Source organism: Cryphonectria parasitica, assembly GCF_011745365.1.
Source record: "Cryphonectria parasitica EP155 unplaced genomic scaffold M406scaffold_8, whole genome shotgun sequence".
In the NCBI taxonomy this organism is placed as follows: domain Eukaryota; kingdom Fungi; phylum Ascomycota; class Sordariomycetes; order Diaporthales; family Cryphonectriaceae; genus Cryphonectria; species Cryphonectria parasitica.
Window position 1 is genome coordinate 1024806 of NW_024468916.1, and position 26163 is coordinate 1050968.

Sequence of the window (26163 nt, forward strand, 5' to 3'; positions counted from 1 at the left end):
CTTCTACCCGCCAGGCAGTGAGAGCGTTCCTCATTGTCGGGTCAGTAGGAGTGGGGACAGGTGAAACTGGCTTCAGCCCTATGAGATGGGGTCGCATTCCCCACGCCCTCGTCCAACATTTTCAACAGCCACTGCTGCTGCACATCACGGCGACTCCGATCTGGCCCCCATCCTGCCCAAGCACGCGCATCACGCAAGCACATCATCACTGGCGGCCTGTCGCCAGCAGCAGATCACACCTGCAGCCTCGAGCTGATTGACTGATCATGGGCAGCGTCTCACGTCCACCAGGAGTCCGGTAGTCGTCCGTGGCACACGTGGCACCAAAAGCATTCACCGTATATACATAGACGTTGTATGTGCATGCGACTACACCATCTTCCAAGCCTACACCGCCGAGAGCATTCAACGTTCCAAGTCCGTCATCCGATCATCCGGAATCATCACACCCCCCCGGCCGCAGGAGAACACGGCCACGGTCTGCTTGGGGAGGCCACATATTGTACCATCCTGCGCGAAGATAGCCAGGTGTGGGAAGGGCCCGCAGTGCGATTTCTAAGCACGAGAGCGATCAGCGGCGAGCCTTACAAAGCCAGAGTCATTTGACGATATCTCTAGGGGTTTTGCACTATGCATGCAGAAAAGATATGCATTTTGCTACACTGGTACAAAGCGGAGCTAACGAGCAGGCGCGTCGCAATTCGATGCTGACTACTTACCGAACCTGGATACCTCCCGACCAGGCGAGAATACTTTTCACCCCATGAATGTATCTTTCTAAAAAGTGGACCCAAGGATATGCAGCCCTGTGATGGCTGCGTGCCTGCGTTTAGACGTCTGACATATCGTACAGGTACAAGCTTGACCGTTACTTGTCTATGCTGACGCGGGGGTGTAGTCGAAACAGGCTGCAAGTCGACAGCGGTAGTCTCGCCTCAGCACCTTGTCTCCTACCAGCGGTGGTCCAGAGCAGGTTCTGGGCCCTTCGTTGATGGCACCAAACGCAAAACGGTCCGCAAAGAAGGCGAGATAAAAAAGGGTTTCGTGCGAATTGGGCGCGCAATTGAGCCAGCTCAAAGACTTTCACGACGCAGCCCCATCCACATGCATGGCTGAATCGAATTTCACGTGGCCCGAGGAGGATCCGAGCTTGGATCCTTCCAACGCTGTGATTGACGGTAGGATCATATCGTACTATGTACGGTGGGACATGTTGCCGCGCATCTGTTTGGCGCTCAGAGGCGCAGCTCAGCCTACCCGTCAGGTGCCCAGGCAGCGGATAGATGTTCGACCGTTCTGACTTGACATCAACATGCGACTTTGTGGGTCTTTATTGCGTCACAGTCGCGTACTTGAGTTCCGTTTCGCCAAGTTGTCGTTGTGAACACTAGGTGTATGTATGTGTCTGATTGGCCTGTAATTCGGGAAGACTATTTTACTGCCTTAAGGTGTATGCAAACGCCATCAGTCATTGGTTAGGCTTCGAGCCTTGAGCATGGCTTAAGTCGCTACAACGGCCGCTTATTTGGAACGTCGGAACTGACCTCTCGCTCAAATTTTCTATAATGGGCAAACACAGCACCCGGCCGACGCTGCGTCGTGGAATGCTACCTAGCTATCCAAAAGGCCATCCACATGGGACGCTTTTTACACAGTCTCTCGGTGGACGTTTATTCTTGCCTTCAGGCGCAACCTGTAGCCTGCAGTAGCAGCAAAGCGGCCGCTTCAGGACCCCCGGGTCCCATGGCGAAGGGCCAAATTAAGTCTTTGGCGGTATCCGCATTGACTGGTCGGATTCCAACAAGGCCGTTGTGGTCGGTCTCTTGTTCTCTCCACACACACACACACACACACACACACAAGGTGACAAGTAGCCCGCTTCACAGTGATCGCTTCAGGATGCTGGGGGAGGGGGCGGGGATCTCCATATAGATTCCTTCAGCTGAAGGAAGAGCAAGTGCTCATGGGCTGAGTGTGGTCCACACCCACTCGCGCGTGTAGCACCTATCACATCGCATACCAGACCAGCACCTCGGCTTCTGATTAGCCATAATTACAATTGAGAACACTTTTTGGGAAGACACACTGACAGGCTTCCAGAAAAACCATCCTCAATGGGATGCTAATTGCAGGGCTGCTTACAGGCAATGCACACTGCGTTCACTCTTGGCAGGTTCAAGCTTGTCCTCCCCCCTGTCAAGGCCGCTCTATCAACTATCTCGTGTGTGAGGGTGAGTGTAAGGGATTGGAAGCTATAGTGATAGGCCGCAAGGGAACCCGTTACACCCAGCACGCTTTGCTTCAGCAATACGCAAGGGAAACTTTTCCCCTCGTGGGGCGACGACACTGCGAGTCAGTCCGTTGTACCACTCATATACTACGTGGGCTTTTTGCGTGCAACGAGCGTCCAATGTGAAGCCACGTTACCACTTCCTACCACATGGGATGTCAATGTCCCTAGCACAAGGAAATCTCGTAGACGTCGTGCATCTCTACCCCCCTTCCTGTACAGGAGGAAGAAGATCACGATTCGTTAGCCCCTGGCCCCCAACACGTGGCCGCAGCTCGGTTCTGGGGCAGACACCTCTCTGCTTGGGCCTGCGCCATGTTGCTCACGCGGGCTTCTGGAAGGTCAAAGAAGCCCAGCCCGAAAAAAAGGAAGAAAGAAATGAATGGCTGAGAGACATGGAACTAGGAGAATTAATTTAAAAAAAAGAAGAAGAAAGCGAACTACTGTATGCGCAATGATGTGGGTGTGTTGCAATGGCGATTCGGAGGAGAGGTGACGATGTTGGCGCCCGTGTGTACCTCTGAATACATTTTGTCTGTGAAGCGAAGAGGGGGGGAAAAGAGCTATTTCTGGACGGGAAAAAAAACGAGAGAGATACAGGGAGAGAAAGAGAGCGTGGAGGAAACTACTGGCGCGCCTACCGCTGGCCCGGCGGTAGAGTCCGTCCTGGAAAGACCACCTCGACCACCATCGCGACAGACCTTGGGAAAGTAGTCGCCTAAAAGGACCCTGCAGCCAGCAGAAGATTGCCGACTTGGAGGCATTTGGAATCGGAGCTTTCACCTGAAATCGGCCTTGGCCATGATGGTGTCGGCGCCCCAAAGAAAACATCGAATTGGCTGGTGGTGCGTGGGGTGAGTATGCAGGCGTTGCTATTCTCAGCGTGTCCTGCATACTTAGCAACTCGTCCCCCCCCCCCCCCCACCCTTCTCTTCGTTTTTCCCCTATCTGGACCTATGCATGTGGTAAGCAACAAGTGGTCATCACCCCACACCCACGTTTTCTCTTTCACCTCTCTCCTTCTTTTTCCTATCCTTTCTTTTTTTGGTTTTCTATTTTCTTTCCGGAACATTGCCTAACTTGGCTGCTCCCACCGAGCGGTCGACCTCTCATTGCGCCCTCCCCTTGGACACGCTGCTCCTGAGGGCGTTCTTGGGAAGGTAGGGGTTGCATGGAAGGTAATTAGGTAGACTAGCTGGTTTGTGGAGGAGTAGGAGGAGGAGATGGTGGTTGTTGGGTTTAGTGGGTTCAGCCCGGAGTGTGACATGTTTGTTGTAGGGCTTGAAGCACAGAGGGCAAGGGCCGGGGGGGTAAGAAGGAGTGGGGGGGGGGGGATCTCTGCGTGAACTGTACTATCCGGCAGTTCAACGTCCGCAACAAAATATTGTAGACCCCTTTCAGCGAAGGGGGAGAAGGGTTGAATGAGAAACAGCGCACCACCTGGATATGTCTGGCTCTGAGATCAAGAGAGAGAAAGACAGAGAGAGCGAGCAAGGTCGTGTGACCTGGCCAAGGGGACAATTTACTATGGTAGTTGTGTTGACAAGACCGACCGACCGCTCGTCCCGACCGGGCTGGTTTCACCGCACAAGCTAGGCCTCTAGGCCCCAAAGACAGACCCCGACCACAATTGGTGGTTGCCGGCCGCTCTCTGGCCGGTTCCACGGTTCTCCCCCCTCCTTTGCCGGTCGGTTTTTCCCAAGAAGTTTGGGTATTGCTCAGTAGTGTCACCGGGCACCAGCATTTAGGCCAGTAGGAGAACTCCGAAGAAGAAGAAGAAGAAAAAAAGAAACCTAAGAAAAGAATGGTGCAGCCAAGCCGATGCGCGCGCGTCCTTCACTATTCGCTGAAAGTAATAATAATAATAATAATAATAATAATAATATGTACCATATTATACATAGAAATCATAGGTGCCCCTCCAGTGAGTGGGGAGAAGCCCCCCGGGGGGGGGGGGAGGAAGGAAAAGGATTTGAGTTGGAAAGGGAAGAGCAGAAGAGGTTACATTGTTGTAACATAACGGACCATAGCAGCAGGGGCCCCTCTCCACCCTTGGGGCCCGTTACAGTAAACTTGATTCCTACAGCATACCATAGTACGTTATACACCTGTTGTGTTCTCGGCTCTTTCTCTCCACAGAAGGATCGGACGAAGGAATCGCCCATCAACGCTGGGACCAGAAAAGTCATAACGCAGAAGGGAAAGCCAAGCCAGACAGGGGTTCCATCGTACGGTTTCATATTTTTGGGTGTGGCAAGGCAAAGGCTCATCGGTTGGTACTAGGCATTAACGGGGGGACGTGGGGAGAGCAGATAGAGAGAGGCGGGAAAACTAAGATTTACTTATCAGGGTATACTATAGTATGGATGGTGATGATCCCTGGGCATTTGAGAACGGCTGAGGCCGGGCTGGCGAGTCGAGACCCGGCGATTTGGCGACACTAACACTGAACATGGGAATACGTCATTGATTCATAATGGAGGGAAGAAGAGGAATAAGAAAAAGAGAGAGAGAGAGAGAGAGAGTGTGTGTGTGTGTGTGTGAAAGAAAGAAGGTACCGAGGGCACGAGACCTTCACGATCTGTGACGAGAGGCCGCAGCCGTGGGCCTGTTCCTTTTTTTGCGTCGGGAATCCCGTTTCGGACAGACCAACAGACAAGAAGAGAGCAAAAGAACGACCACCATTTTTTGTGTGAGAAAATGTCAGACTCGGCAATGACATCCATAATCAGCAATACTGGGGGGCCTTTGGTCGATTTCCGAAAGAATGAAGGGAAAAGAGAGGCTCCACCACCACATGGTGGGGCCAGACCTGACAGAAAGACCCCTGGCCAAAAATGACCCTTGGCTTATGGAGGGGGTGAGGGGCCGGCAACGAACATACACATACACACGCGCACATGCGCGCATACGCATGTACGCACAGACGCACAGACACGGCAAGGCTAACTGTCTCTCGTTTAGATGGCGTGCCCAGCCCAAGCGAAATTCGGGACAGATAGAGAGGAGGAGGCTTAGAAAGAAGAAGAAGAAGTAGGGAAAGAAAGAAGAAACGTAACTCGAGTCCTTTTGCTCCGAGCCAAATTCTGCACTTTTTTGTAATTGCATTTTGGAAGATGGAGGGGATGGGGACGGGAGGAAAGAAATCGGGCTCTCGCGTGAAGGTGTGTATGTGTGTGTGCGTATGTTGTGGTAAGTACTATAGTATCCGAGGGGAAGGGAAGGCCACCGAGTGGGTGACGGGGCCGGCTGCATTGGTGGTTGGTGGGGAGAGGTCACAGGAAGAAGCAGGGGGGGGTGTATTCATAAGCAGAGCGAACTAATATACATGCGAACGTGATATTACTGTATAAGATGTACTATGGTACACACAAAAAATACCCTGCTGATAATAGACAGCGCAGTGGAGATCCGGCGGGTCGGGTGCGAGATATGGGGAGAAAAGTAACACACCCCGTTTTCTCTGGACCTGCTATGTAACCATGGTAGATGAAAAAGAGGGAGAGAGAGAGAGAGAGAGATGTGTAGAAGAGGGCCAAGGACGGAATATGCTTCCGCACACACAAACAGAAAAGAAAGGAGAGAGGTGTACTGCAAGTAAGCCCTTGGACCCTTCTGTTGTGGTGTAGTGTTGGCAGAACCCCCAAAAAAAACAACAACAAGGACGGTCTTGAGGAACTCAGGCAAGTCAGATCGGAGAATTAGGTGTCAGCATATCATATGAGCCGGAAGGAAAAGAAAGAAAAACGAAGAAGAAAAGGAAAGCAGAAGCAGACACCCCCCCCCCCCTCGATGTTCTTTTTTGGTTTGGTTACGACTGTGCCCTGGCCTCTATCAGGTCATTGCGTGTGGCATAGCACGTCGGCCAGAGGGCCAACCTCCGCGGAGCTTCATTGTATTCATGCGCCAAGGACTAATATGGGCCGAGACCAGCAGACCTCGAACACGGCCGGTTGAGCAGGGCAAGATGGGCAAAACCAGATTTTGAATCTTGTCAAGGACCACAGCCCAGCGCACATATAGCCATCAGCTCACACACCGAAAGCAAGAACAGAGAAGTCGTCGTCGTTGTGGTCGAGGAATGTGGCCGGCAGTAGGTCCGCGGAGGCAAGGCCTGGCGTCCGACGCAGCCTAAGCCACGCCTGTTCCCTGCAGCTGGCCACTCTCTTCCAGGTCCAAATCAGACCATATCAACCGACCAGCTGACAGCCAATCAAGCACCCAGGTCCTCTTTTGTTCCCGCTTTGGAGGGGTCCGGGCTCACGGATTTCCAGCCCTATGGGTTACAGAGGTGTGTCCTTCCAGGCCCTGGTGAGAGGCCCCGACAACTTGGGCCTGCGTCTCGAACCCAGGCCACTTGATGTAGGCCGGCTCTGCTGCGGCCGCTGGATGCACCGTGCCATTCTTCTCCCCCTTCTCCAGAGGTACGAGGAGCTCATGTGATTGATTGTGCATACTGTACGTCACAGTATCATCAGCAGGACAAGGGATCGAAGAAAGAAGCAAGAATAAACCACAGAAGCCTTCACTCCACATCTCCCCCTCTTTTTCTGAATTTCCATCCATTGATGATGACTGCTGCTATTTCCTTCTATTGAAAAAAGAAGACATGTACCTATTCATTTCCTACTGCGAAGAGGGGGTGGGTGTCAGGGGCGTGACGGTGGAGATGTGATTAAAAAAAAAAAAAAGGCAGGCTCGCAGGCTGAGGCGCAACACAGCGGCCGGCAGGAGAGAGGAGATGGTGATGAGGAGGGTGCGGTTACAAGCCCGGTCTCGAGCGAGTTCCGAGCGCTCTAGCGATAGGAGCTGACGGACCCGTAAAAAAGACATCATAACCGAGAAGGAGGGGTGGTATTGGGATTCAAAGCAGAAGGGAATGAGAGACAAAGAGGAACGAAAAAAAAAATATCTGATTGGTCAGCTCGTTCAACTGCCTCATCAGGGGGGAGAGGGGTTGGTTTGTGTATTTGGTTTGGGTGATAATATCATTGCCTCCCAAGATAGGTAAAAAGGGAAAGGAATTATGGACGTACAGGGACCCCTTGGATGGATGGCGAGCCAGAAGAATCCTTTTTGGGGGCGTAAAAAGGACCCATGACAAGTCTCGTAAAGTACTATGTACTACCATGGTACTGCCTTGCGTACAGTGAGATCTCTCATACACGTGCGTCGATGATGCGTCACCGAGGAGAAGGGGTAACGTCGTACCTGTCAGTAGGTCAGCACGAGACACCGGCAATACGCGAGCTGCACAGAGAAGAGTGCAGTCTGGTGTTCTTGCCTGCCGTTTAGTCGTGACATCGCCAGGAGCGAGAGAGGGGGGGGGGGGCATGACCAGGACGAGGAGGACTCGTCTCTTCCACCCCCCCCCCCCCTTTCTTTCTTCCTCTCCTCCACCCTCCTTCGACTGGCTGGACTCGACTGTTGAGCGGCCCCCTCTCTACTACGCCATTGTCCCCCCTCTACTATTAGGACTTCGATATTCTTTGGTACTGAAGGCACGGCAGGGTCCCTTGTTCATGTGTTCAGCTTTCCTGGATGTGAGAGAGCAGATATCGTATGATTCTACTCAATCGCGCAATTCAGGCATGTGATAAAATGCTTCCGATGTCTCCGGCCTGGTGTGTGTCAATGTTAATGAATGTGTTGACAAGACCCAACAACAAACACTCGCGCACACACGCAAAACGGAGGAATAGGACAAGCAATCTCCATCTTATGTCCGCTTGCACTCCGTTTTTGCCCCCCAGCCCTGTAGCGGAGCCCTGTATCCATACACTGGGATCTTTTGTGAGTAATCCAGGGGGCCCGGCAGATGCACTGCGCCCTAACAGGACAAGGTGCTGACTGAGCAGGCCGTTCCCGGGGTGGAACTGCTGGAACTGCCAGTACATGCACTGCTGGGTGCGTTGCGTGTAGTTGTTGGTGTTGAGTTGCGCAAGCCGCGGTCCCCACGTTTTCATGTTTGTTCTGGGGGGGGGGGGGGGACCACAAGCAGTAGCCAGGCAGATAAGGAGATGGAGGAGGTTCTCACATCTCAGCTCGAAACAGGCAATGCACACACTCGCCTGGCTTGCAGAAGAGCGGTGTCTCACGACACACACACACACACACACACACACACTCATACGCAATCATACGGGATTACTCTCGATCCACATTGTCGGGACTTGGATGATGACTTGACAGTCAGCCGTCTTGTTCTGCCGTCAAGGGGGTTGGCTTTTATTGCGTGTGTCGTATGGCAGCTCGCATGGGTTCGTTGCTGTTGCATGCATGTGTCGGCGATCGGTGCCGTCACGGCCTGCCTGCGGGAACCACCCCGCACCTCCCTCTGGCTGTCACCGATTGTTTCGCACTCTGGAATGTGCTCAAGCCTGATGAAAAGGCGGCCTTGGAGGAGGGGGAGGGCAGAGTGTGAAAGTCAAGGCAGGCTGTGTCGCAATCTCGCTATGGCGGTCAGGAAGTCAAGGCTGGCCGGTCTGTCTGTTGCGCCGGGCCGGCGAGAATGGCTGTCGAGGGCCGTCACAAGGCCCCTCGTCGAGCGTGAGCCAATCAGAGGTCCGTCCGGCGATTTGTAAAAGCCAGGATCCCAAAATAGTAGCATTATCAAGCACGTGGGGACCCGGTGATGGTGGCCACACCCATTCCTTCTCGACGTAACCTTGGGAGCAAGCAGCACCAATTTCAGCAGCTTGAGCACCCAGCTTGACAGGGCCCCAAACCTATGCGGCGGACCCCCGCTGTTTAGCCCTGTGAGACAAGATAGCCTGCGCAACCGAGTCCTCGGCGCCCAGCAGCAGGGTGTCCCATAGAGGACTAAATGCCCGCCCACATGAAGGAGGGGGCTCGCATTCTGTCGAATCAGGCGCCCGCGATCCGTTCATATGGAGAGGTTTCCCCAATATCACAAAGGCCCAAAACAATAATTCCTCCTCCTCCTGTCTGCCCTCGTAGTGTCTCTTGGCTTGGCTGTCAACCTTGGCTCATGTTCACGCTGGTCCTTTTGTGACATGCTGGTTACCCAGGATGTGGTCCTGGGTGGCCGGGCGATCGCGAGATCCATACCCAGGCAATATTCAGCGAGATGTGCTACCGTCTCGTTCCATGTGAGGTAACATTGTCGGCAGCAACAGCGACATCCCAATTCTCATCAAGAGATATCGTCTGAAGTCCGTACATGCGTGTGAAGTGCAGACGATGATCCTCCCAATCAGAAGGCGTACCGACTCCCAGACACAGCAGATCAGGGGCGCAACCCGCTGTGCCACAAACGAACAGGAATGTCACGCCGGTCACAGTCAAGGTGCCATGGTGCCATGGTAGAAGGGAGCCCTCCAGACGCCTTTCCCGCCCTACCGCTATCCAACAGGCATTTCGTCGTTATTGTGTCAGTGAAGGCGTGTTCTCTTCCTTCGTCAGTAACGATCCCGCTTTCTGGGGCAGCAGGGACGAAATGGGCTGATTCCTTCATTGCGCGTGCACCCTTATGGACCTCCCGTCGGTCGCTACCATTAGTACCAAGTCCTTGTAGCCTCTAGCAGTGGACGGGCGTCAGCACCGTTTGCCCTAAGGGTCGGCGCGGGAAGGGCCCTGGCGTCCAGGTTTCTGGGATGAAGCAAAAAACGCTTTTGCCAGGGGGAGCCCAGGGCACGGCTCGATAGCCCGTCCCCCCTCCATCATTTCGAATCATCGCTGCGTCGTCGTCGTCGTTGAGTGAGCGAATTAACTTGGCCCGTCCTTTTCCTGCTTTCCCTTATGGCACCAATATCGTCTGTCCATCTTTCTTCCATGTCCCCTGTTGAAGTTGTCCTACATTGGCGGCGTGTTCCCTCCCATCCTCTGGCGGCCAGTAGAGCTCTGTTGCGTCTGATCAAACGTCACAGGTCCAAGACCAACATCGATCTGGTGTGAGTCATGTACAACTTTGGCACATATGCGGTAAGCCGGTCTACGTCGTTGAGTCTTCCCTCCCCAGGCCAGACAGATCATAGTTTTGATCGAGGTCCCACGAAAGATTGCCGAGCTCCAAAACGCAGGGGTCTACCCAGCCAATGGGTCGTGTTTCCAGGCGGCGCCGGATCCGAATGTTCGGAATATGTGGCCATTGCATGTTCAGCTCCGCGGCTGTGGTTTTGTAAGGTCACAGGGTGGGTTCTTTGCCTGAGTAAGTGAGTGAGGACTATCGCAGTGTGTGAACGACGCTCCGAGAACGAGATTCGCGAGAACGACGACCACGGTCCCCAGCGACTGACTTCTCGCGCCCTACCAGCTACAAGGCAGGGTAGAGGCCTTGTTACCGTCACACGATGGGATCGCCATTGTTCTCAAGTCGGCCCTTTCGGCACGTCGAATCGTTCTCCCACGTCCCCCATGGAAACTTGTGATCGGCATTGGCTTTTTTCTTCAATTTTGTTTCCTTCCATCTTTTGTAATCAACCTCGGTGATGTAGGCACCCATCAAAGCAGCAGCAGCGTCATCCCAGATACCATAGTAACATGACACCGTAGGTATGGTATACAAAAGGGCCCATGGAGCCAAGGCTTAGATCGTAGCCGATAAGAGTTGCCCGCCGAAGGAATGGCGGCATAACTTGGTTGCCTATGCCCCTATGGTGTCCAGAAAACGGCACCAATTCCTCGTACAGCAGCGAGCCAGAGCCGTTTGGACGATCCCGCTGCTGGCATTGGGCGGAGCCTAAAATTTGCAGACCAGGTTATTCCCAGTCGTGACGAGGCTTAGCACCCGTCCATCAAGGACTTGGTTTCCATTACGATATGGCGCACCGGAACGCCGGGTACAGAGGGGAGCTCCCTTGACGTCTGCCCGCCAGGGCGATTCAAGCTTAAAATTTACCCCGCGCTATGTGTAGTGATTGTGATAGTGATGGGCGGTGGTGGTCTGTTCTCGCACAGGAGCCACTCTCGACAACTTGTTTGTTGTCGAAACGAGGTTGTCGGTCTGTCCACATTGTGTGGTGTGAGAGAAAAGCATCACGTGGGTCACCAGCAACTCGTTCATAGTAGGGGGCACATACCTGGCGACCAGTGCTGGAGATTGGTTGGGTGGTTTCTGTAATTGGAAATCCAATCGAGCTACCGTGGAGCTGTGGTGCATGTGTGGTGGAGGTGGTGAGAGGGACGAAGGAGAGAGACGACTAGCTGCAGCGGGCTGCAGTGAGGTCTTTGGCGTAGGGCTGGTAAACGGAGCACTGAGGGGAATCGGGGCAGTTCCTTCCCAGAATTAGCACTCCGTTTTGCTCTTGTCGTTTTAGTGGGCAATCCTATACGTTATTTTGGTACTTCTGAGAAGCCCTGGCCCTTGTCCGTGGACCCGATCGACCCGCTGCTCTTTCTAGCACACGCCCCTCCCTCGTCTTCCCACACCCCCTGCCCTCCTCCCGTCTCCAGCTCTGGTGCTGCCATTCTCCAGTTCTCAGTCCCCCCTCCATCGACCTGCGATCCTTCTGTTGTAACACACAAAAATAATACCACCTCCTGGTACATAGCAGGATACTTTGGGATCGCCAAGCCTATAGTGGCTCCAGCCCAAAAGTCCGACAGTACCAAGACTTGGGTCCGTTCGGGGTCTGCTCGCCCCCTCTGAGGTACGGTGCTGTACTGACTGTAGATGTGTGCATCCAGAGAGCCAGGTTGTAAGCAACATGCAGGAATCACCTCTTTGCCAGACTGCAAGCACGATATTGTACCGTGGTATGAAGCCCATTTCTCTTCGACATGGTCATATGCAAAACATGACGGATAAGGAGGCACGACGCGATCGACCCTCTCTCCTTTCACACACACACACACACACACACACACACACACAAATTCCACTCCTCCCTGGTCGGCTCAAAAAGGAAAACGGAAAAGGGAGCTTTCGTGCTGTACCTACGGGCGTGACTGAGAGTTGAGCTAGGCTCAAGCTGAGCCTCCTCCATCCCGCTCGAGTTGTACTATGTATGGTACGGGCTTGTATACGATATCTCCCGTCTCGGTCGCCAGACGAAGAACTAAGTGTCGCTACGTTCCATGCATTAGCAGCCATCTGGTACGCCCTACCCTATGAAAGCCACCCGATTGCTCTCCACGGACCTTGCCAACCACCAGACCTTGCTGTGCTGCGCGTCTATCCCTTCCACTATTGGTTGAAACGGGGAAATTTCTCGTAGCCTGCTGCAGAGGCGCATGAACAAAACACTGCCTCGTGGCTCGAAGGAACTTTGCTCGTGTGTGGGAACGAGTATTCCCAACCGCCCAATCAGCATGGACATAGAGAAGGGAGGGGGTAGAAAACAAAAAGAGTGAGGTGCATACACGCATCTGGGATGCTTTTGCTTCTGCCTGGCTTCTTCTGCTGCTCTCCTCCGCCGCCTCCTCCTCCTCCTGCTGCTGCTACTACGTAGTACACACGTGGGTAGGCCTATTTTGGTTCTGCGACCAGAGCGCTGGGCCTGTTGGTCGCGGCCGCACCGTCCAGACCTGCATCCGTACCTTCGACTCTTCAGGACGGGTCTACAGGGCTATGAGATACATGAGGTACGAAGGGTACTTCTTGTGTGTACATATGTACTGTCCTGCGTGGGTGGGTGGGTGGGTGAGTGGCTACCACACAGCCTTATTCCTCCCGTTTTCTATCCTGCTGACTGACAAGACACAACTTCTTTAGGCTACTTAAGGTACGTGAGGTACGTAGATACCTAGCTGGGAAGGGGGGGGGGGTAAAAAGATACATAGTTACATCTTAAACAGGGGACAAGGATCATGGGATTACTGTTTCCACATGGTTGGCACCCCTGCCGAGTACGTCCCTGGACCCTTGCCCCTGTCTCCAGCGTCCCTCGTCCGCCTACCTCGGACCCACCATTACACCTGCCCTGAAGCCCTGCCCAGCATCCTCCACGTTCAGACATACTATATATCTCGAAACATTCCTCCACCATCATCCTTCTGGTCGGGCCTCATCCTCAGACCAGAGATCCAGTCAGACTTCTATAGATATCACATTCCCAAGGACTCAAGGCTCTTCCTGGATTTCCTCTTAAAGACACAACATTTCCTTCCTCATCCTCTTTTCTCAAACTCACATCATCCTCCCATTTCTTACGACATCAACCAACGCACTCATCATCCTCACACACCACAGTCCAACAGACCTTGAACCCAACAACAAAGATCAACATCATCGTCGTCGTTGTCATCAACGACAACAGCAATCACAGCAACAAACTACACAAGACTTATTCAACACAATGGCTTCCGACCCTCACCAGATGTTCCCAGTGGGCCCGCTGGCACACCATCCTTACCAGCACCAGTACAGCGCCTGGTCTGCACCTCACACACAGCCCATCTCCGTGAGGCAATACCCAAGCACAAGCAGTGCCTTCAGCGCATCGGCACACGCAGATGAGGACTGGACCAAAGTATCAGACCTGGCCGAGCGCCGCCGGATCCAGAATAGGATCGCCCAGCGCAACTACCGTAGGTTCAACCCATCTTTCCATTGACTCCCCTCCCAGAAATTCCTCCTCGAGACTGTTTACTGATCTGGCAATTTTTTTTGCGAATTCCAGGCAAGAAGATCAAGGAGCGCATGCAGTTCCTCGAGAGCAAGGCGGCCGGCGAAGAGGGCAAGGGCAACAGCGCCAAGAAGTCTCCCAAGGTCAACAGCATCAAGAAGCAAGCGGCACAGCAACACCAGAGACGCCGCTCCTCTCCTCCCGCTTCAAACCACGCACCGCTGGCTGCCCCAGTAGCACTCAGCCAGCCTTACACCCCGCCCATGAACCCTGAGGACCATCCCTTCTTCCCATCTCCCAGCCCGCCCGCCTCCAGCCCGCCCCCCTTCGCCTACCAGAACAGCTACTCACCGCCCAGCGACAACGGCTTCTACGCCGGCCACCCTGCTGTGACCACATGGATGGGCACTCCAGCCATCACGGCCACTGCTGCGCCAACGCTGCCACCCATGACACACTTCTCGGAGGCGTACAATACCACCGGTAGCAAGGGGAATGAGTCGATGTCGTTTGCAAGCTACGGCGACTACTCGCTTGGGGTCCCCGCGACCGCCTCGCCCTACGATTCAAATCCTCATGTGAGTTCTCACCACCACCACCACCACCAACACCAAGATCAGCACCAGGCGTCGAGGTCATCGTCATCGGCTCTCCCTCCCGTCTCCACCTTCCCTTCCTACGGCGGTAGTGATGTGCTGTCCACCACCACCTCCTCATCCTCTTCGACCACGGCCACAGCCGCCGGTCACCTCGCTGCACCTGATCTCTACCGTTCCCGCTATCCTGCTCCTGCACCTCCCAGGGTGTAAAGGACAAAGAGGCATGGGAACAAGAGAGCAGGGAAAGAGTGAGAGAGATGGAAGAGATGAGCGCCACCACAAAGAACAACAAAAAAAAAAATTTAAGAAATGAAGCAAAATGTATCATTCTGTTCATGTGCGTGCGGTGAGAGTCAAAAACAAAACGAATTCCTTGTTATTGTTTTTTGCCCTCTCCCCCATCTCTCCCCCCCCCCCAACCCAACACATCAACATATATTGGTACGCATCGAGAAAAAGAACAACAGCGCTGATACGCGACTCTCTCATCAGACTCCTGCCCTCTCACACTCCTTCGATCACTCGGGTTCTTCCGACGCGGCTTCGGAGCCGGAGTGGAGTGTCTACCCCGCCACCCCACTGTCGATGGGCTCGCCATGAGCCACGGCAAAGAGAGGTTTTCATAACCAACAATAAATTTATAATCTCAACAAAGCGGTTTCTGGAGTTTCTCAAAAGGCAAGGCTCGGCCACGAGGGGTTGGCTGGGCTGGAGTTTGGAGGATTGGGCTTCCCAGAGAGCACTGGGAGTGATGGGGTTTGTCTCCACAATCACTCCCCACACAAACGCGAACACACACTCTTTGCGCTCTGGCTGCTCGTGTTTTTTGTTTCTTGTTGAGTTTCTATTTTATTTTTATGTTTGATTCATCATGCATATATACCGATTTACGTTGTCATGTATCCGTCATGAAAGGGCCCCAAGGTCAGATGGTCAGGGAGAGCAAAGCGTCATGGGTTTATCGGTCACGGTTTCTTTTTGATTGTTTCCTTTTTTTCTCCTAAAGGAAGCAAAGTGCAGAGAGTCAAAAGGTGCAAACAAAACAATTTCACACGAAACTCATTATGATTGGATCTCCTTTCGTTTATCGTTTCCTCAAGTCAATGATGCCTTACTTTCATTCTTCCCTATGACAGCTATGGAAATGCGACGGCGGAAATTGTCTTTATTTTTTTTTTTTTGTGCCAGCAAGTGATTTCATGCACCGTTGAGTCAGTGGACTGAATTGGATTGGTCTTGGTCATTGGTCTTGGTCATTGGTCTTGGTCTGATGTGGCCTTGGGACGGAATTCCAGCGCGCCGGAAGGTTTGGGTCTCAGCTTGGGGGTGGTCGCCTCTCCTCTCGTGGACCGGCTCCACTAGCTGTGTTGCATTCAGTGCGACGTTGGTTCTGGGCCTGCATAGGCTAACCACAAGGAAACAATGTGGAGGATGTTTGGGGGCCAGAGGAGAGGAGGAAGGGCATGTGCGCCTTTCTTCTGTCTCTGTGTGTGTGTCATTCTATGTTGGGGCCCTTGGAGCCCTCCTTACGATCCCGCAGAGGAGGCGGGGGGAGTGTGGCAGGCAGAGTTGCGGCAATCCTTCTTCTGGTGTCGGATTTTTCTTTCCCTTTTTGCTTGTTGCAATTACTACGTTTGATTGTTCTCTAGAGGGCGCGAGGGTGGGATATCAAGATTGGTTCACGCCTGCTTGGTACCCAGGAGATTGGCATTCGGAAGGAAAGGGAGAGGGTCTAGTGGTATATTCACACGCGCGAAGGGTTGTTCCCACTGACCTTTCGGACCCATCGGAAAGAATTACTATCGAGACAAAACCTAGTTTGTGAATTTTATGCTATCTACTATGCAATGTCTGAAGAAAGCTTGGGAATGTCTACATCCCGTTCAATCACACAGTCTTCTTTCTGCCAACCATGTTCTCATTACCCAACAGCATCTTTCTATACCTTGTCGATTAGCAGTAGACCATTATGTAGCCGCCCTCTTCCTCCCTCCCTCCCCCCCCCCTCTTCCTTTTAGAGCCAACCAGCTAAGGGTTGTCATGAGCCCATCCCTTGCCCCCCCCCCCCTCCAACTTTCAATTGACTGTTTGTTGTTCTGCTGTGCCGCAGCCTATTCACCAATCGACATCTGCCCAGAGGGATTAAGGACCACATTTGGAACAGCAGCAAGCAAAGAGACAAGCAACGGCACCTCGCGCTTCTTTCGCACTTCTTTCGCACTCCTTTCGCAAAATGCTCGGCACCGACCCACGGACCGCTCACATGAATAGTTTATGGGATGATTATCCATCCCCCTCACCCATCCTCTTTCTCTCTTCTCTTCCTCACCTTCTTTTCCAGACCCCTCATACCACTTAAGCAGAAACAGTGTGGAGAGGGGATTGACAGAGTAAGATGAGAAAAGAGAGGAGACCAAATTAAGGCACGGACCCGGTGAGATTTTGGCTCCCGTGTGCGAAAGGTAATCTCAGCCCTATGAGACGAGACGGGAGCGCTTATCACGAACGGGCCGGGGAAAAAACGGTGAGCGGAGTGAGGTGAGAAGAAAGACGGCAAAAAATAAACAAGGGGGGAGTTTCGAGAAGAGGAAGAGCAATAAAGAAATTAGTAGGGAATAAAACAAATCTCACATCAGCCTGTCAACGATTTATTGACAGCTTAGTAGGCAACTCAATCTGTCGTACATGCCGCAACTGTCAGGATTTCCTCTAGCAGATCGATCTAAGTATTTTCTGGATGTGGTCCAAACCTCAGACAGTTCCAACGTCGAGAAAATAGGATCTCGGGCAAAAGACATGAGGGAAATTGCTTCCCAGATGCCGGGCCTCTGCATAGTCAATGTGACGGTGAACAAGCCAGCTGCCACTGGTACGGCTGCTCTCAGTGAGTCACAACAAGCGACCCACGCTGCGAAATAAACAGGCCACCGATCCACAGCGCGAGGCTCCCCAACCTTGTGGCCGAGGGTCCAAGAACGGACTTCTTGGCAAAGAATTGACCGTCTCAGTCCGAAATTGCGCTCTGTTGTCTCGGTTCTCGTTCTCTCCTCACAGGGTACTTTCTCTTTTCCCTTCATTCTTTTCCCTCCTCCTTTGTGTTTCCAACAAAGCGCCTACCTGATTCCGGACCCACACGACTCCTGAATCCTTCGCATGATGGACTCGGACCGGCATTCTTGCAGCCAGCGAGAGTGCCCGAGGGCGAGGGCGGGGGATGGGGGGACGGCGTAAATCCAGAAGGAGGGAGGAAATGGAAAAAAAAAAACCAAAAAAAAAAACCAAAAACAAAGCCTTTCTGCCCTACCCTGGCGCATCGTCACATTTTCCCCCTTGGTCCATGATGTAAAATGCGAGAGCAAAAAGTCTCGAGCTGAATCCTGGCGCCAAAAGTCGTCGTATGTACAGTATTGTCTCACACTCTCGTTGACCATCCCGGTAAAATTTATTGCTCAGCTCCGCGGAACTTTTCTCCCCTTGTTTCTTTTTTACCTTTGAGCGAGAGCCGGACGAGCCAAGCTTTTACGAATTGTCGGGAGGGGGGGAGGGGGCCCGTATCATTCTCTTTCTGCTGGGCGTGACCAAAAACCAAAAACCCACCACTGCGGCCCCAAACCCTGGGCCTTGCTGCTGCAGCCTCGCAGGGATGGGGGGGGGGGCGGCGCCTTTCAATCGGCCCACCACCGATAAACCCGCTTCCCCCCGCCTTCATACGCGACCCCCAGAACAAATAGATCAATGCGGCTCTGCTGATCTCAGAAAAGGAAGGAAGGGGGGGGGGGGGAGAAGGGTAGAAAGAAAACAATAGACACGCAGCCAAAGTCGCCCGAACAGTATGTATGGGTCGAGAGTCGCACACCCACCTGCATATACGACCCGGATTCGATCACGCGTACATCAAATCTTGTCCTTCTATTTCTATTTCCTCGTTTAATTTTGGGGTCCTCTAGCAGCCTAGCTAGGCCCAAAAGGAGAAAGAAGTAGAAAAGAAGAAAAAAGGTTTCGGACGTAAAGAGGTGTGGGTAATCTGGGTTAGGACGAATCAGTAGGTTCGCATCGAAAGCCTCGCACTTTCCTTCCCTCGTGGAAAGAGGGGCGGGGGGGCTTGTCTGGTTGCATTCGCATCTTTTCGGGGTTAGGATCTGCAAGCTGGACAAAAGACCGACAAGGTCGGCGGTGTTTCAATTGTGGCTGCCTGCCCAGCGCTGCGCCCCGCCTCTCCCCCTCCTTCCTTTTGGACGACGGAAAGTAAAAGCACTCAATCCCAACCACGCACGGGCAGAAGCCTCCAGGAATAAATTGAGTTTTCCATATACGGTCCCGGGGCGGCACCGACAAGCTTCTTGGCCAGTCAATGAGGAAGAACCGGAAAAAGGGTGGAGTGGAGGTGAGGAGGACAATGGAGGAGGAAGAGAGAGGGGGGAGGGTTGAACCGCCCAGCAAGTGGATTGTGACTCGACGGAGCGGTTGCGACGGCGATCCTCATGACGTAGGAGCAAGCAACGAGAGAGTGAGTGACTGGGACTGGTCCGCGTGGGCTTCAAGATGCTTGGGGCTTTGGGACGTGCAGGCTGAGATCGAAGCTTGGGGGTCACGTGTGAATATTTTTGATAAGGATCTGACGAGAGACAGGCCTTGTCCTCGTCCCCCAGCACGCGCATAACCCGTATCCATCTTTCCAGTATACGTACGCGTTTATAGTGGTAAATGGTAAAAAGGAAGAAAAACGTACTATAGTACTTAGTATGGGAATTCACGATGGGGCCGTTTTCCTTCTTTAGGTTATCGTCTTCATCGTGTTCCAATGTGGGGACGCTTGAGGGAGGAACCACCCCAGCCAGTGGGGCCTCGAGAGTTACCAGGCTGTCCCCGCGAACTGGGACTGATGTCAGAGGTACTCGATAGGTCCCGGCGCCAAGGAGTGTTTGCAAAAAGTACGGTGGTACTAGCGGAAACAAAAAGGACCCTGTCTCTGGGGCAGGCGCACAGATCTCGGCCTGAACAAGCATGTACCCAAACATACCTTCCCGGGGGCCGGGGGCCACATGCTATCTGCTACGGTGCCTGGGGTGGTAGGCTGTATTTTTTTTTTCTTCTTTTTCTTCCTCCCTTTCCTCCCATGCCCAGCATCAATCAACATTTCCCACACCGATGCGCGCACGCACACCCGCCCCCAACAAGACTTCATCTCGTATTGATCAGGGTTCCCTGTCTGGAGCGTTGTCAAAATCAAACTGAAAACGGCTACACACGGATCACAACGGCAGTGTTGGTTTGTCCCAACAGCCAGCTCCACTGCACAGGCAGCCAGTTCAGAGTCGAGCTGATCAATTTTGACCCCACCCCCACCCCGGTTATCACATTGAGATCCAGTCTCATTGTCTGTGGTCCCGTCTCTCTTTTTTCTCTACAGGCCCATTCCGACAAAGAGGCTCGTTTTCCACCCCGGGTTTAAGAGGGGATATGCTGCGTGTGTACATGCGCTTCGTCCCAAGTGTAGCTCATCTCGCTGGGCCCGCCAGGCGCTTTTCAGCTTGCCCGCTACCACTGCAACATTAAAGGGCAGTCACAAGTACCACCACCAGAGTAGGGGACCCCGTCCTTCGCAATGTCGCTCATTGGCCATTCAGACGCGAGAATAGAAGCAGAAAAAGCATCTTGGCCTCCGCCCTCGCCCATCATGTACCTTTTCGGAGGAGACAGGTATGTTTTGATAGCAGCACCCTTCCCTTCCTACACTCACACACACTCCCCCCCCCCCCTTCTACCCTCTTTCAGTGACATGAGTCCCAACACGGGCGTGCCGTTGTATCCGAGCCAAAATCCTCATCACCTTTTGTTGTTTCTCCTGCTTCTGCATCTTCCGCCCCACCCGTGGCCCCCCGAGCAACAAGCAAGGCACATAGTACATCACATGTTGCGAGGGAGCAGTGGCCGTCCATGGATCTTCCAAGAGTCTGTAAAGGGCGTCCTTCCTGCAGGGGAGTGCTTCCCTCCTGGGTCCATATGCACTTCCTAGGTCTGGCGCATATGCATCGTGCTTTTTATGGGGGGCGGGTCCCCCGATGGTTGGTCTCCCATGCAACTCTGGTGCTACTATGCCTAGACCGGCGTGCAAGGGATGCATTCACTCCATGCATGTAGCAAACCTCATCTCACACACATACACGCACACGCACACGCAGGCACACAAGCTCCTTTGCTCCATTCTGAAAGTATACTTTCAATTTTACTATGGTAGTCCTGTGTACATTGATACAGACTTCATCATGGGTACACCAGGCAAGAAGCTAATGAAAAGTGATGGCATACCACTAGACCATGGGATGCGTCCCAGTTCACAGCCTCGGACGACCGTGTCCGTGGCGGCCGGAGCCAGTCTTACCTGACCGTGCTCGGTCCCGGAGGTTCGGCTGATGCAGGTCTCGGTGCCGAGTACCACGGCACTCTAGACATCAAGACCCTCGGCGGTGCCGGCTTTGCCTCGCAGCGGACCGTGGATGGCTTCCCCGCCCTCGATCTGTCTGCATATGACGCCCTCGTCCTGGACGTGACGCGGGCCGATGGGCAGAAGTACACCATCACGCTCAAGGACGAGGTTCTGCCCAAACGGCCGGACGGCAGGGAACAGAGCACCGTCAGCTGGGAGTACGACTTCGATAGCGCTGCTGGAGAGGCTGGGTCGAACGGGGATTCAGCCTGTCAGCTTGTGATCCCCTTTGAGGACTTCAAGCCAACATATCGTGGCAAGGCCAAGCCAGACGCAAAGCCGCTTGACCTCAAGAACGTGAGGAGGATCAGCTTCATGATGAGAAGGTAGGCAAGCGTCCACACCCTCTTAGAGTGCCTACCCTTGGATACTGACGAGAGGCTGGCAGCTTCTTTGGCGAGCAGGAGGGAGATTTCTCCATAATATTCACCTCTGTATCAGTGAGGAAGGGGAACAGGTCACAGGACAGCTCAAGAGACCGCGATGCTGGAGGTGCCGGCTTGAGCGAGCCTCGCCCTGATGCTGTGGGTGGAAGCAGCAACAGCAGCGATGGTAGCGATAAAAGCAAGGGCCTCATGTCCTGGATCAGCAGCGTTCTGGGCTGGGATAGATGAACTGAGTAGGGGATGGCTTTACATCTCAACATGTCTTAACCTTAGATGGGCCTCCTCGATGCTTGACCAACAATACAGCCCGTGGTTATCGAGGCAATCTTCGCGTCTCGCTGTCGCCTAGGTTCAAATCACCCTGGAAGAAGCTGCCACGCCTGCCTGTTCACCGTCTTGCAGTGGAAAGAAAATCGAGGAATCACATGACGGCTCAAAAGCTGGAGAGACGTATTTGGGCCGGCGTCACAAGTTCGACTGTTCAATCGATGTCCACACAGAACTTGCCGACAGACATTCGCGAGATGTCTGTCATTGACTGTCGTTATTTTGACTAGATATATTTCAACATGTAACGACCAAATATCAATCGTGAACCGTTTATTTTATTGCAAAAGTGAACTGAGCTGCAATCTAACAATGCTCTGTCCTTCTCCTCCGGCCGGGAAAAAGTGGGGCAACGTCCGCAGCGGCGCCGTACAATGATCAGATTTTGGCGAACAAAAAACACGCTCTGGTCAATGCATAATACCACATCAGACACAGACACACAGCTCTTTCCGCCCAGGAAAATGCCCTCTTGCGGCCACAAGGGAAGGCCATGAGCAAGAAGGCACAATAATTTCCCAAGAAATCCGGCGGTAGAGCAATGATAAATCATGTCATTGCTCCTCATCTTCCCATCCGGCCGCCTAAAAGTCCACCAATGTCTCATGTCGGCCTGCCCACGAGCCTACGCGGGCAGACTGACAACCTCCAAAGCCCGAGCAGACATCTCTCCTGTTGTCGTCAACATCCTCAGCAGCAGCAGCAGCAGCAGCAGCAGCAGCTTCTTCACCCAGCGCCGCTTCCATGGCGGCAGCAGAGAGCGCAAGGCCCAGCGCAGGGGGAAACTCAGCCGGCCCGGCCGCGAGCAGATCCGCGCCAAGAGGGCCCAGCTTGCCCGCGAGAGGAGAGACGCGGCGGCGGTAGCGGTCTTGTCTCCGCCGCCAGACAACAGGTTCATACCGGCCGTGCTGAACCCGCAGGACGGGCGCGTGCGGATCTGGGACGAGGCGGCGCGGCAGAGGGAGGCGGTGTTGGCTGCGAGGGCGAGGAGGCGGGCGCGGGTGGCGGAGGCGGAGGCTCGGTTTGCGGGGCTGGGGTGGGGGGATCGGATTGTTGTGGTGGATTTGTATAACTTTGTGGGATCGAAGCCGTCGGTGCAGGATCTTCATGGGATCCTTTCCTCGGCTCGGAAAGGTCGGGCTGTGAAGATTGGGGTGCAGGACGCAGACAAGGAAGATAGTAAAGACGGCGGAATCGTGGGGCTCTGGAGATTGATGCAAGGGAGAGGGGGGGGGGGGAGGAGGAGGAGGAGGAGGAGGAAGGAGATGAGGAAGCTGGGTGACCTCACCACGCGCGTGATCAAGCGGCTGGGCCATCTCGCGGCTGTGCGAGGGTGCGAGGTGCTCGTCATGGTAGAGGGAGAGGCGCGCAACATGGAGGCGCCGCGCGGTGTCGGGCTCATCCGTGCACGGCCCGTCGCGGGCAAGGATGTGGGTGACGATGCCATTGTCGAGTATGTCGAGGGGCTTCTCCTGGAGGGGGGAGGAGGGGGAGGAGGAGGAGGGGTAGTGCCCTACCGTCTGGTCCTGGTCACGGCGGATGTGGCACTGAGGGAACGCGTGGCGCTGGAGGTGATCAAGAGGGCGCCGGAGTGGCTCTGGCGGGAGCTGGACGAGCTGGGGGGCGAGCTTGATGATGGCGCTTTGATGTTTTCTGGGGTGGAGAAGAAGAATGGTGAGGGTGTGGGGAGGGCGGAGTCCAGGGCGATCGATGCTGGGACTCCAGTGGTTCGTGGTGGAAGGGAACGCGATGGCGTGAGTTGGGCGCTGGGGGTTTGGGCCAACTTGAGGCAGCTTTTTCCTGCCAGCTACTTTGCTACCTTCATCACGCGTGTCCTCCGAGGGCCGTGGGGTTGGGCAACGCGGGGATATCTGGGTGCGCAGGACGGGCGACCTCAAGCCACAGTCACAAAAGCCTGGAGTCACAAGAAGAGGCATCAAGCACATAAGAAGCACCAATAATGAGGGGAACTAGAGCAGAACATCCTCAGACAGCTAATTCCCACGTGCTTAACATCTCCCGTGGTCATGACGCCATCTCCACAACAACGGCAGATAATTATCTGGAGCCTGCACAGCAAAGAGAGGGAGAAATAGGTGACGACGACGGCAGAGAATACCTCAGTCTGGCACTGTGATATGCGTGCAGGCTTGGACATCAAGACAGGAAAGTTATATTGCCTCTGGTCGGGAGACGGCAACTTGAGGCTGGTGTTCATTGGCGAACCCTAGCGATCCCACCCAAGAATATACCGCCAATGTATGTTCGGCCAGGACTTGTCTCTTGTCTAGCTAGCCACTTCTATTTACAAGATCAGAGGCCGTTGATGAACCAGTCTTGGAAGGTTGTGCTAATTAACGTCCAATCAAGCGATACATCCCATCAAACTATATTCCGAGATACTCAGAGATGATGACCAGCTCTGAAATTTAGGACCTGGCGGAATAGGTGAACAGACTGTAGCTTCTGAGACCAGCTCACACTGTTCGGAGGAACTGAAAGCAGAAGGGGGAAAGGAGAAGAAAATAATCATGCAAAAATAAGGATCAAGGTATCAACCATACCGAACTCCATGAAACACGTGCGTTTGAATACAGTACACACATAATTATCTTCTATGGGCATTCCAAGTCCACGCCACTGCCTCATCGCAGCCTCATTCTTTCATGATTATATCGTCTGACTACCAGGCCCAAAGACACTATTACGCACCCGTTCAAGATCCAAAACGGGTCATGATTTGAAATCATACCCACAATAAGCAGAGAAAGAGACCCAAAACTAACGAAAACAACATGCAGCACCAGGTGATCGCCAATGGTCATCCACTTGGCTACTAATCCAGGCCTTAGTAGCTTTTCTAGGGGAGACCAGACAGGATTCCAAGTTTTCCATTAGGTATGATCGCATGTGTTGGAGGACTCTTCAAGATGAGTTATATATCCAAGAGATATCCGGCTTGCGAGGTCTGATCTACGAAACTGCATTCCGAGACACCAAGATGCCTTCACACATTATGCACAAAGTGGGATTTCGGGGATGATACGTGGCCATACATGTCGACAAAAGGTGGTCGCATTTACCAATTTACCAAGATTTTGTTAGGCAAAATACTCATCCAGACTGTTACCCGAAGGATAAGACATGCATCGAATGAAAAGACAAGAAGGCAGCGCAGCATACCTGTGCAAAGACATCTCAAGTGCCACAAGATCTGTACCTATGCCGAAGCATATGATCCCACAAGCACCATTGGAACCAAAGATATCTGACCATCCATTTCGAGCCATGTGCCAATCCGAAGATACGAGGAACAAGATGCCAACAAATGATATAATCAAATTTCATAACTCTCCTTGGTGTTCCAAGCTGGAGGATCATTCGTTGCCTTGCCGAACGTTGCAAAGCTATATTTGCTCTCCCGTGCCGTAACATTTCAGTCCATCACAGCACCCTAATCCAACTCGGGATCCAGGGAGAAAAGTACATTGTTCTAGTCAGTGAGTAGACGAACCATTAAAGTGAGCTGTCATGGACATGGTTGTGCGGTATCTCGAGATCTGCTGAATGAGGTGGTCCATCTCCATGACTTGGAGAAAAGGAATTGATGGTGGTGAAAACGTTGTGCTATGTTGTGCGCCACATGTCAGCAGCTGTCCTAAAAGCTGGGGACGCCATCTACTGAAATACTATCTGTCAGATTTACTTGGCAGAGTGGTCGATGCAACATGCCCAGACTCAGAGGTGAATCTAGCTGCGATAGCCAAGGTCTATGCATAAGACAGCCTCCAGCTCGTCCTCTGCCACACATTGTATTGTCTGAAGATTCACGAGGTCGAGCTGCTTCTTGAATTGCTTGACGCAAGATGATCCAAGGCCACATTCTCAATGAGTAGCTTTGTACACCCTGGGACTTGTTCATCTGCCTGCTCGATTGTTGTGGTGCTTACAAATTGTACAGAGACACTCTAGAGGAATATCTGACGCGGGATAGTTTCTTTGTTACGGGCTTGATCATCCTGAAGCGCGAGACACTACAGCATCATGTCGACGAGAGGTCCTTGTTGCTTCTAGTGGGCCAGAGGAGGATCTTTGATCCTGCTGAGGTCTTGGGATGTGGCCATATATCCTTCAGCTGAGTGAGACGCTTGCCGGTGCGCAGGGCGAGCTTATCAGCTATCTTGTTCTGTGTGATGGCCTCACACCCAGCACAAATCATCCTCGAAGCCGTACCTTACTATTTGGTTGAGGGATGTGACAACCAGGTTGGTCAAGAAGCGGAGCTTTCTAGGCATTTTTTTGAGCTTTCTCAGCCTAGTCAACCTCAGTGCCGTCTGCGAGACTGTTATGGTCTGGAATTTTGGGTTTGATGCACTGCTGAGGCTGTCTTTACCATCTTGACCTTTACCAGCCTCGGAATGCTCCAGCTGCTTCTACTTCCTCTTCCTGCACATCTTGCGAGCAACTTGTAGTGTAGTGCGATGTGGAATCTTGAGGGCGAAGAGAAAGAAGGAATATTATTGATTGGAGAGAAATGGTAGAGACG

The 26163-nt window shown here is 53.2% G+C and overlaps 3 protein-coding genes across 3 annotated transcripts; all 3 read left to right on the top strand.

Moving 5' to 3' along the window:
* The first annotated feature begins 14291 nt into the window (after positions 1–14291).
* Positions 14292–15481, top strand: M406DRAFT_323868 (uncharacterized protein). The gene is made up of 2 exons (XM_040919824.1): positions 14292–14396; positions 14910–15481. Exons 1-2 carry the CDS (start codon positions 14322–14324, stop codon positions 15015–15017), a joined length of 183 nt encoding a protein of 60 aa, XP_040772421.1. The 5' UTR covers positions 14292–14321; the 3' UTR covers positions 15018–15481.
* Positions 15482–20094: 4613 nt separating this feature from the next.
* M406DRAFT_266030 (CIA30-domain-containing protein) lies at positions 20095–21518 on the top strand (the record flags this gene model as incomplete). The annotated part of the gene is made up of 3 exons (XM_040917781.1): positions 20095–20117; positions 20733–21230; positions 21293–21518. 3 exons carry the CDS (start codon positions 20095–20097, stop codon positions 21516–21518), a joined length of 747 nt encoding a protein of 248 aa, XP_040772422.1.
* A 650-nt stretch (positions 21519–22168) lies between these two features.
* M406DRAFT_333505 (uncharacterized protein) lies at positions 22169–23578 on the top strand (the record flags this gene model as incomplete). Its single annotated transcript, XM_040920852.1, has 1 exon — positions 22169–23578. One exon carries the CDS (start codon positions 22169–22171, stop codon positions 23576–23578), a length of 1410 nt encoding a protein of 469 aa, XP_040772423.1.
* Positions 23579–26163: the final 2585 nt, after the last annotated feature.

Coding starts and splice junctions, on each gene's coding strand:
- M406DRAFT_323868 (XM_040919824.1), top strand. CDS start 14,322: ATGTCGTTTGCAAGCTACGGCGACTACTCGCTTGGGGTCCCCGCGACC. Junction 14,397..14,909: donor CCTACGATTCAAATCCTCAT/GTGAGTTCTCAC, acceptor CTCTCTCATCAG/ACTCCTGCCCTCTCACACTC.